The sequence below is a fragment of the Schistosoma mansoni genome, chromosome 3 (assembly GCF_000237925.1).
Source record: "Schistosoma mansoni strain Puerto Rico chromosome 3, complete genome".
Taxonomy (NCBI): domain Eukaryota; kingdom Metazoa; phylum Platyhelminthes; class Trematoda; order Strigeidida; family Schistosomatidae; genus Schistosoma; species Schistosoma mansoni.
Window position 1 is genome coordinate 17,689,435 of NC_031497.1, and position 11,803 is coordinate 17,701,237.

Here is an 11,803-nt window from a genome sequence, read left to right on the forward strand (position 1 = left end):
GCGAGCCACAAAATCAGTTCGAGGACTCAAATTCAAACCTTATGAAGAGCGCCTCAAATCACTTAACCTTTACCCGTTAGAGTACAGGCATCTTAGAGGTGACTTTCTGGTGGCCTACAGCATCCCTAACACTTCTGGGCATCCTTTCAAACACCTACTTAAGCTTAGTCCCAATACAAACCCAAGGGGTACCATCCAGAAACTGGAGTCTCAACATAGCAGAACGGACTGTGCACACAACTTCTACTCCTTAAGAGTTGTCAAGTGCTGGAATTCGCTGCCGACTGGGCCAGTTCAAGAGACTTCCCAGGAGTCCTTTAAGAGGAAACTTGACCTATTCTTAAGGACTGAGGATAGTATCTTACTATGAATCACCAATTTCCTTTTACCCATCTGTCATTAATGTACCTCGGTTTATGCCTGGAGGTATTGGTGATCCGCTGCTACTAGACGCGGGAGCTCGTTAAGCGAAAGTTTCTTCTATTCCGTCCACAACCATTTAAACCATTAACTGATGACTTTATTTTAGAGCACATTCGGCTATGGAGTGCAAATAACAGATGTTTGATATTAGGAGGCTTTAATGCACCTGACGTTAGTTGGACTGAGATGACCACGAAATGCTCTATAAACTCATTTGATAGCAGGCTCTTGGAAACAGTAATGGAACATGCATTAGTACAACATGTATCCAAACCTACACGTTTTGGTGTAAACCAAGGTTCTTCTCTGTTGGACTTGGTAATTACTCATGAGACTGAGGATATTGCCAACCTAAATATTCTTCCCCCGTTAGTAAATAGCGATCACGCTGTTTTATCATTCACGTTTAGAGCTAGCGATATGATATACGATCAGATTAAGCCTCGCCCAAACATATGGAGAGCTAACATACCAGAAATTCAGGATTGTGCTACTAAGATAGATTGGTCAGTAGATACTAGCTCATCAGTTGATGAGGCGTGGTCTGTATTTAAAGGCAAGTTTAGTGCAGTCACGTCCCCGTTCATACCATACTTGGTGCCACGTAGACCGAACAATAGTCCACCGTGGATAAATAAAGAAGTTAAGAAACTCCTTAGGTGTAGAAAAAAACACTGGAACATGTTCATCTCTACTGGCTTAGAACAGTACAGATCTAGTTATCGTAAAATTAGAAATAATTGTAAAGCGTTAATTAGTAGAACTAGACGGTCATACGAAAAGCAATTGGTTAGGGATTGCAAACATAGTCCAAAACGGTTATTCTTGTATATAAAGAGGCGAACTCAAAGAAGTGATGGAATACCATCACTTTTGATACAAGAAAATCCGTTAAGTTTGGCAAGAAATGATACCGAAAAATCGGAAGCTTTTTCGGAATATTCCAGTAAAGTTTTTTCTACCAATAATGAGGAACGATCACCTATTCATTGTGATTGTGGCGACTTGTTGATGGACCCTGTAGTTATTAAGAAAGAAACTGTTTTAAGGCTACTTCAGCATCTGAAACCTGATAAGTCTAGTGGTCCTGATGATATTCATCCTCGGATTATGAAAGCTCTCCCAGATGTTATTGCTGAACCCTTAGCGATACTGTTTGATATGTCCCTGCGGCAGTCCAGATTGCCAAGAGACTGGAAAGACGCAATAATCAGTCCGGTGTATAAGGCTGGGAGTAGGGATTTAGTTAGTAACTATCCACCCGTCAGCCTAACTAGTGCAGTTGTAAAACCAATGGAAAAAATTATTAGGATGGCTGTTATAAACTACGTGGAAAGACATGATCTTTTGTCTAAGGAACAACATGGTTTTCGAAAAGGTCTATCATGTTTGACAAATCTTCTCATTGCAAGAGAAGATTGGGCTGAGGCAAAAGATCGCAATATTCCTGTATATGTCATTTTCATAGATCTAAGTAAAGCCTTTGATAAGGTTTCCCATTCTGGTCTTAAATTAAAACTGGAAAGTTTTGGAATTCATTATGCAGTCATAGACTGGATAAGTGACTTTCTTCATGGAAGGAGACAAAGGGTAAGAGTAAATGGGGCTCTCTCATCGTGGGAACTAGTAAAAAGTGGAGTCCCCCAAGGCACAATTTTAGGTCCTCTTATCTTTTTACTTTATATAAATGAATTACCAGCTATAGCTAAGTCATCCGTCCTACTATTCGCCGATGACATCAAGATTTGGAGACCCATATATAGCATGTCAGACAGAATAGTTTTACAGGAAGATCTTAACTCATTAGTGGCATGGATGAACGGGTGGTCACTAGAAGTAAACCCTAATAAAAGTGTAGTTATGCAATTAAATAACTACGATGATTCGTATCACTACACAATATGTGTACTAGTGTTGCCCAAAGTAAGAAACTATAAAGATTTAGGAGTCATACTAAGTATTAATCTCAAAACAAACAGTCACTGTAAGGCTGCTGCTGCAAAAGGCTCTAGGGTATTATGGTCTATTCGTAGATCTTTCCGGTATCTGGATGGGGAAATGTTTAGGTTATTATACCCAACTTTCGTACGGCCACATTTGGAATATGGGATTCAAGCAGAGAGTCCTTGTTTCAAATATGAGGCGGATATGTTGGAGCGAGTCCAACGCCGCGGGACAAAAATGGTAAAAGGTCTATCCGATCTATCTTATGAAGACAGACTGAGACACCTCAACTTATTTCCGTTACCTTACCGGCGAATACGGGGTGATCTAATATTGGCATATCGTATCCTGAACGATGACCTTGGTACTAACATGTCCTATCTTCCCCTCCCGTCTAGGGCTGGTCATTTGAGAGGACATTCAAAGAAAGTCCAAAAACCGAGATCAAATCGTCTACGTCTGGAGTTTCGTTTCTCGCACCGAGTAGTGAATTACTGGAATTCTCTACCAGAACACGTAATATCAGCGCCTTCTGTTGATATATTCAAGAAGAGATTGGACCTCCACAGAGTAACAAATTGCAAGGATTAAAATAGGCCACTAGACCTCCTATCCTTATTACTGAGGACTGAAGACTGAATCGTTTGAAGGTTGAGCTACATTTCAAACTTCGCGGTACTTTACCAAACCCCTGTGTCAACTTTTTCAGTTTGCTGAGCTCAATGCTTTAAATCCGCGTTCATTCTTTTATTGGGTTTAAGTTTATTATGTATACTGAGTCTACGATTTTCGTTTTTATTGTTCTTTTTTAGATTATCGAGTTAGCTGAGTCAACAAACATCTTCAACTATACCTTTTTTCACCACTTTCCAACAAAATCCTACACAAAACCTTATTTAGAGACCGTAGTTGACCGAACGGTAAAGGTAGACTGTTCTGTTCTGCTTTTCGTCATGTAAACTAATTAGCTGTTTAGAGCTCTTTCATAATAACACACAAGCTACTCAGAAGTATAGATACATTGCTTGCAAAACCACGACTAAGAGGCGAAACATCTTGGCAGAAAGCTGGTAGAAAAATGGCCCTCAGTTTTAGATCTTCTAAATACTTACTCATAACTCTAAACTTACTCTACCTAGTAATTTGGGAAATGTATATAAAAAGCCAAAATTTTTCTTAGGTTATTGCTTTCATTCTTGTTGGCGTTGCTGCATATGCCCGGCTAAGCATTTATGTGACGAGCGTTCATATTGTTGGTGGTATAATAGCTTGTGGAGTCTTCCTCTTTGTGCTTGCTGTAGCTGGATTGTTGGGCGCTATCAAACATAACCAGCCAATATTATTTTTCGTATCCTTTTAAGAATCAAGTTTATTTGATAAGTGCATTTGTATTTTGATGGATAGCTTCCCTCAGTTCGTTTCTTGACTTAGAGTAATCATGTTTTTCTCTGTTGCGAAGTAGATAATATACTTCACTATATAGATATAATACTTCACGTAGGCGACACGTTGGTGTGAAACTACTACGTTTCTGTACTTGGCACAATAAGAAAGCTTCCTCGCTCTTCGACCAATAAATACCAGCCCTTATTTTTGCCAACCATAGAAAACTTGACCAGACCCTAACTGAATGTACGATTATGTACAGAATGCGATTATTCGTAAAATTGCTTCAGTTTTACAAAGTAGATGGCTAAAAATTCACTATCATAGGTTACTCGACTTGGTAATATAACATCTTAAAATCAATTGAACGTAATTTCATAAGTTTTATACATTCCTCAAACAGGTAAACGAAGCTCCCGAACTTATGACTTATCAACCTTGATGGAAAGTAAGTGATTGTTTGTCAGACTGTATCTCGTCCAGAAAATGTAATGAAGATCTTTGCTCACATGCTACTGTTCATCTAGTCTTCCTTTGTTGTACAGGATAGTAACTTAAATTAGTCCCTTTTATATTAATATCTATCTTTTTTCTCTTTCCAAATTTATTTCACTGGATTATACTCCTTGAATAACATCATCAAACCCTAATCTTTCGGATTACTGCTTATACTCTTACTACCTCTACCACTATGGGATTTGAATCGACAACTTCATCTCTGTGCTAATGTGGTATGGCAACTTGAATTGATTTACGTACGTACGAAGTTCCACGTTGTAACTGACTGACGGACTTTATATTCATATGTAATCACTGTTACCAAAATACGTAGCCAGTGTTGTGTGTAAGATATATGGGGATTGAGATGATAAGCAGTGTTATCGGTTTCAAGTTATATGATCTATTAAGTGTAGGCACTAATCTGTAACATCCCTAAGACTCAAGTCAAAGATTCTGGACTCCACTTCAGGGCTTAAATTAATGCTCGCGGATTTACTTAGTGAATGATATTCACCCCTCACAATACTCGTCTACAGTTCCTTAATAATTATTAGTATATAATCCTACTTTTCGGCCTCTTTCTCGTCCAATTTTCTGTAGCATGCGCTTGTCTATCACTCTCTAGTGATTATCAACAGATTTTAGTTGAGACAGCGTGGAAACAAAGCTCCAATAACTCAAAACTAACTGTCATGACGGCGTTTAAATGCTGTGGTTTCAGTAGATCCGATCTGTCTTCATCTGCCGCATTGGGATATCCCCCGTGCAAGTTAGCCAAGGTAAGTAGCTGCACTAATTATATACATCATCTTATTGAATTTATCGTTTCTAATTCCGATGACTTGAAATAGTACACAATTGTCTAGGTATCTACTTTGTCATATACTTTATGTTTTGTTCCAAAAGCACATAGGATATGTAATGAACTGGATACATATTAATACTCCTGAAGCTTTGCTTTAGTTTTTCATATTACGAAATGACATGGATTATTTTATTAAACTACTTCACGATTCCTGACTTTTCATTAACAGTTTGTTGAGAAACGAAATTCTTCTAAACTGCTAACCTTTAATTTTATAGCGCATGTCTAAACAATCTACATTATACTGCTGATAATCTAGATATTCCTCCTAGCCTTATTACTAATGGTCTACCACTTAACCCTAACCAATATTACAGCCTTGTTTTTGTGTCTGTGTGACAGCTGCAACCATTAAAAAATATATGTTGATTACAGATGTTTGGTTGCAGATGTCTTCGAAATATCAGTCACTGAGCAGAAAGTTTTAGGTTTAGACTGAATGGTCAAAGGAAGGCAGCTAAATCAATCGATTAGGCTGTATAAGTCAATAGTAGAACTCTGAAGTGCAATAAGAATTGTCTATCTTATACACTAACCCACTGCATTTGGGTTTTTGGCTTTTCTGGTTAGAAAATAAAATCACGTTATAGTCACAGAGAGTTTTCATCGAAGGTACTGTCCAAAGCTGTAGTAAACTTGAGGAAAGCCAAATAATACCAGACTAAAACGTAGCATTAGTCAATAAAGTCATTGTTAGTCTGAATTGTGTCGAGTCTTCCAAATGAGGAAATCATTGTTTGGAAACCATAGATGACAGCTCAGGTTCACCCAATCTTCTCTTTTTAAGTCCTGAACTTTGTACTACCCGTTATTTGTTTTCCGTTCTCAATCCTTGTGCTTCTCGTCCGTTTTGTTGTCTTATTTACGTTGATTTACCGCTTTTTATTACGGACAGACATCAACAACATAGAACTTAGTACAGATACGTTGGCCTAGATTGTTTTGTATTGTTATGATGTTCAGCAACTCAGACTACCACACTTTTGTTCTGGATCGTAAATTGATATGTTACTTTGCTTTTGTCAGTCAGTCAGCTACAACGTAGGACCAGGCACACATATGCATCGGTCCAAGTTGCCACACCTCGTTAGCACAACAAGATGAACACCGAATTCATAAAAGTAGTTAATTTAGTGATGGTAACATATTAAAGAAAGGTCGTATATAAGGACATCGTACAAGAAGAAAAACAGATATGAAGCAATTTTAATCTCAAGGTTTAAGGGAAGATAAAGAGTGTATACATCTACGCCATTGTGATCGATTCTGAGCCGTCACCTAGAGTCTCGAACCATTGGTTACAATAGTCACGTGGACTCCAACCAAGTAGTCTACATCTACCAACATAGCTAAGACTAGAATTTAGTGACTTTATGGACCGATGCCACGTTTTAATTTAGCCGCCTCTAACTTTCTTCTATCCGTGTTTTACACTAGTCAGCATTGCGCATCATGGTAATCGGTGTTCAGGCATATGTAACACGTGGCCTAACCATCTCAGTCGATGAAGATTCGGGTTTCTTTTATTAGTCTGAAGAGTTACCTGGTGTTGCCTACAGCCGCTGCCTTTTCCATCTCTTTTGCTTTCGTTGCCCACCACTGCTCACGATCGTTTCTTAGACTTTTAGTCAGCCTACATTTGATTTGTTTCCGCTCTTTGTCGTGTTCAGAGCCTGATGGGATGAATTTACGCAAATCCATCAGTGAAATAGACTTGGAAGAAATCCATTGGTTTTTTGAAACCCTATGGTTTAAATTACTAATAGATGTGACTGCTGTTTCCACAGCTGTTCGTATGTCTTTCCAAGCAGCATCTGGGTCAGTCTTGTTTACAGAACCGCCTAGATGTGAACTCAGTTGTTCCTGGAATTCTCATTTGGCTTTCTCGTCCTCCAGTTCAATCCTAATGGGTCTTCTTAGTGTACTTTTCCTGCGTCCATTGAGGCGCAGACAAATGCGCGCTCGTATTAAAGCGTGATCAGAGTCTAAACAAGTATTCCAATACGAGCGACAATCTTCTATTGACCCTCTCCAACGATGACTGATGACAATATGGTCTATTTGAGTCCATCGTTGGTTTGGTGCAGGTGGTCGCCATGTTAGGCGATGTCTCTCCTTATGTTTAAAGTTAGCGTTTGCTAAAAATAAACGATTGTCTGAGCATAGTTGCAACAGACGACCACCATTATCGGTTCGTTGAGCTGGAATACTAAAACATCCACCTAAATGTCTTTCTGTTTGATTTAAGCTGCCTACCTGGGCATTAAAGTCACCCGCTACGACTACTATGTCTGAGCGCTTAGCTTTCTGAAGAAGCTCAGAGAGCTTTCTGTAAAAGTCATCTTTCACTTCATCAGGGCTGCAGTCAGTGGGAGGGTAGGCAGAAACGACGAAAAGGCAACGACGTGTGTCCCTATCCTTCCGAGTTCTTACGGATCCATTTAGCCGGACAGCACACAGGCGACTGTTAACAGAGATCCATTCTAATAGTGCTTGTTCTGCCCTTGTACTAAGTGCTGTGCCTACACCTGCATGTCCACGAGAACTAGCCAACGGGTCGCCAGATACAAGGAGGGTGTATTTCGTCGGCTGTCCATTTTGGCGAGGTGAGGTCAAGTAAATGACACACTAAGATCCTGTATGCGTGTTTCGGAGACACAGCATACATCAATGGTACGAGATTTTAGGGTCTTAGCCAAGGAGGCCTGTTGGCCGATTTGACTTGGGGTACGTATGTTGAAGGCTCTATTGTGTAGTTTGGGGCGAGGTTTTAGTAGACCTGGGACAGAGTTTCGCGCACTAGAATCGTTGGCCATGATGACACCTGAGGTGGAAGCCGAAAGAGGAAGTTTAGTGTTGAAAGTCAAGGTAGAAGGAATAGTAGGAATTGAAGAAGGAGATTGATTATGAATACAGTGGTCTTGAGTGCTGTTAAAGGTATGAGGGCAGTTATCACTTCCCGGCTGCCCACACTGTGGAAGGGTTCTTCTAGAGGTACCTGAAAAGGAAATTGGGTTAGAAGTGGTCTTAATGACCTGAGAGCGTGACCGCAGTTCCCAAGGGACAACTGCTTGAGGTCGGTCACACACGACCTTTTTGTGGGTAATTTTAGTGTTAGCTCCATACTTGTTGGGACCTTACCGCCGGAGACGGATATCCGTGGGATAAGGCGAGGTGTGCATTTTTAGAGTCGACGTTTTCTAACCCCACCTCTCCTTGTGGGAAGGCAGCATCGCTGTTATGCTGGTTGTCTGATGGAAACACCTTACTGCCGTCACACCTCTTTACAGTCAGCAGTACGACTTCGCCTTCGAACCTTGGGTTTGCTGCTTTTAGTCTCACCGCTCTTCAACCGACCTGTCTGGCATAGTTAGACCTTGAGGAATGATTGTTCCAGCCAGTACAACTCGGTTGGTTCATCACGATAGGCAAGCCCGACCACCAAGTCAAGATAGCAGCAACGGTCGGGACTGATTAGGTTATTTATTTTTTGCACTTTCTACCATTACTCTATATCCCGTTAATGTAGTTCTAAGTATTATAACTCTGACTGATAAGATATTTATGCTTATATCAGACTGGATTATCCAATTCTAGTTTTTAATCAAACTTAAGGAGGTGATTTGATAGTACCACACTATTTTCTCTAGCTGTCTTGCTGCGATACACCTGAGGGTGAAACTGCTAAATGCTGCCAAGGTTCAGATGTGGGGAATAGCACGTTCTGCCCATGTACTACAGCTTGTTGGACTGTAATTCAAGAACGGTTATCAACTGGTGTCCGAGTTACTGGTGCCACTAGCCTTTTCTTCAGCGTCATTGAAGTGAGTTCTTAGCTTGTAATTGTGCTACAGCCACTGCTATTTTGTGCTTTTACTAGTTTAACATATATTTATATTGATCAGTTAACCTTATAGCATACATTCCACATGCAACTAGTGGAAAACTATTACTGTACTCATGATTGTAAAGTAGCAGTACTTCAGGATGACCTTCTACAATCAAATGTCTAATCAGTTAGAAAGATTCAGAGAGATAAAAACTTTTGGTAGCAGTCGGATGACTAGTAAAAGAGGTCATATAAACATATACGAATGTATTTGTAATGATATAGTTATGTCGAATATATGTTGAACGTGTGATCTGAAAACCTATTCTCATAAACAACCGAATCATTACAATCTGAAAAAAATTATTGAGGATCCCTAAATATATCTGTATCAATAGGTTTAGGATCATGACTCTGTAGTTCTTAAAAATAACATTTACACGCTTGTTAATCTGAATCAGCACCAGAGTGTAATGTTTGTAAAAAATCCCTTGAGATTCTTTCCATTATCACTCCATAAGCTGACCATTTCTGCTTTCCCTCTCGATTCCAGCGTCGGCGAATACTACTCAGTGTATAAACTGTTAGAAAACCGTGAATAAAAGTTTCAATTCATTGAACTATTGATACGTTTTTTAAGCATACATTCCCACCATTCAGTATTACATGAATGCTATTCCCAGCGGATTTAACGTAGTTACGACACTGTCTCCATTTTCATTTGCCTAAGTTCAAATTGACTACTAGCTTTTTATGGTTTCTGCGAGACCAATGGGTCATTTATTATGTAAAGCTTCAGTTTATGATTGGTACATAAATAGCTCAAAAATATTCGAAGAGAACTCAAATTATATACCCTTATCGCACTCTTAAAGTTTTTGGCTTGCAGTCACTAAACAATTATTTTTGTTATTTTCATGCGTAAAATAAGTCAAGTGCCATATCTGTAAATCTGTTTGTCTTATTGGGCTTAAGATGTGGATATTAGTTATGTTTGTGTGTGCATGTCTTTTATTTAAATATATAGCTACGGGAGAAGAGAACTGTGATGAAAACAGTAGGTAATAGGTGTATGTAAATTAAATGATTATGTAGGTGTGCTCAAAAATGTCAGGTCGATGATTCTCAACCCTTTTCTTATTGTGTTTGTGTGGTTAATTCCTTAATCATTAAATTCTCATATTTATTTTCATTAGCTTATTGTTCCAATCATCATGTTTTATTTACCCACAGCTTTTAGGAGTATGGACGGCTCTTCGCTATCGGCACCAACGTGATCCCTTACTTGATCCAAACAGTGTTCTCTGAATTGTCTTCTCCATATTCATTGTCATTACTATTATTATCATCAGTACTATTGCCATATCATATAGCTCTGTAACACATCATGGATGCCTGACAGGTTAATTTTATAACATGAAGTAACATTTTCTAGTCATAAATACTATTGAAACAATCTTAAGTTCACCCGTTTCTTTGCGTGTTTGTATGCATTATTGCTTTAATTGTTTTCATCTATCCCAATTTATAATCAGTATTATCTTCACGAGTGATAAAAGCCTCCGTAAGTCCATTATCATTTGTTCAATGACTTCATTTCTAATCTAAACTCGAGAAACAAACTAGTCTTTGCACACACAAATTTGTGCACATTTATCTGTTTTTCACTCCATACTTGTGTCTGTACGCAACGATTATCTTCATTAAGGTCACTGTGATCTCAAATCACCTGAAGAGATTCATTAAACGTAAAATAGATTTCTTGTAAATAATAGTCTTCATCCTTTTTTTATTGATGTTCGTGCATGCGCTAAGTGAAGCCTGATGGATCGTACGAAAATTTTAACGATACATATATTGACTATTGACAGTTTTCGACTGGTTATTGGTCATTTTTGAGTTACGATTCCATAAGTCTATATGTTAGCTTTTTTTCATATTGATCGATCAGTTCTCAATGTTCTTCATATTATTTGCTAATAACCCATGTTTATTGTTGGTTTTTAATACTTAGCTGTATAACAATCATTCTATTCCTCGTTGTGATGAGTGGCCAATGAGATAGTTGTTAGAGTACTTGGTTTTCAATCACTTTTTTCCAGGTTCAAGCTACTTATCCTTCACAATAATAAGATAACTCGAAGCTGGGGATTTGAATTTGCCTTTAGTTACTGAATTGTCTTGATTAAATTAGTTACGTGTCCAGATAGCTATTCTAGAAGCAAGCAAAAGTGGCAACTCCCTGTTGTCATGGTGGTACATGTTCCATTTTGATTCCTGTTCACTGCTATGAGTAGTAATCCAAGGAACCCTGATAGCAAGTTTCGTATATCAGCTATCTAGAGGCAATATCCTGTTAAAAGCTATTTTCAGGAAAGGAACGTTCAGCTAAGAAGTCTGTTTATATATATTCAATTTCAACAAAAACCATTCAGTGACTTACGAATGATTTTAATGTAAAATATTTTGTATATTTTCTGTTAATCGAAATAGTTTTTGTGTAGGTGAACTTCAAACCAATACGTTGATAAGAGTTTTCAACACTTTTAACTCAGTGGAACAATACTACCAACTTTTATTAGGCGTCATCTAGTTATTTGTATTCATTGCCATCCGAAATGTTCCAATAATAAACTGGATGAAATTGTTTTGTATACTGATTACAATTTCAATTGGAGGCATTTGGCTTAATGGTTCGAAAAACTACTTTCTGAATTAAAGACTAGAACATGTAAATCGATATCAACTCCAAAAAAGGAATTGATGTATCAGTTATTAAAAATAAGGCTATCCATTTATTGCTTTACTGCTGCATAACAGAAAGGAAACTTGATTCTCATTTACTTGTAGAGATG

At 38.3% G+C, this 11,803-nt stretch overlaps 1 protein-coding gene across 1 annotated transcript; it reads left to right on the forward strand.

Moving 5' to 3' along the window:
• The first annotated feature begins 3,025 nt into the window (after positions 1 to 3,025).
• Positions 3,026 to 10,980, forward strand: Smp_078750.1 (putative transmembrane 4 superfamily member). The gene is made up of 7 exons (XM_018799471.1): positions 3,026 to 3,042; positions 3,180 to 3,293; positions 3,344 to 3,505; positions 3,548 to 3,715; positions 4,809 to 5,033; positions 8,770 to 8,943; positions 10,182 to 10,980. The coding sequence occupies exons 3-7, from the start codon at positions 3,446 to 3,448 to the stop codon at positions 10,254 to 10,256; spliced, it is 702 nt and encodes a 233-aa protein (XP_018651257.1). The 5' UTR covers positions 3,026 to 3,042; positions 3,180 to 3,293; positions 3,344 to 3,445; the 3' UTR covers positions 10,257 to 10,980.
• Positions 10,981 to 11,803: the final 823 nt, after the last annotated feature.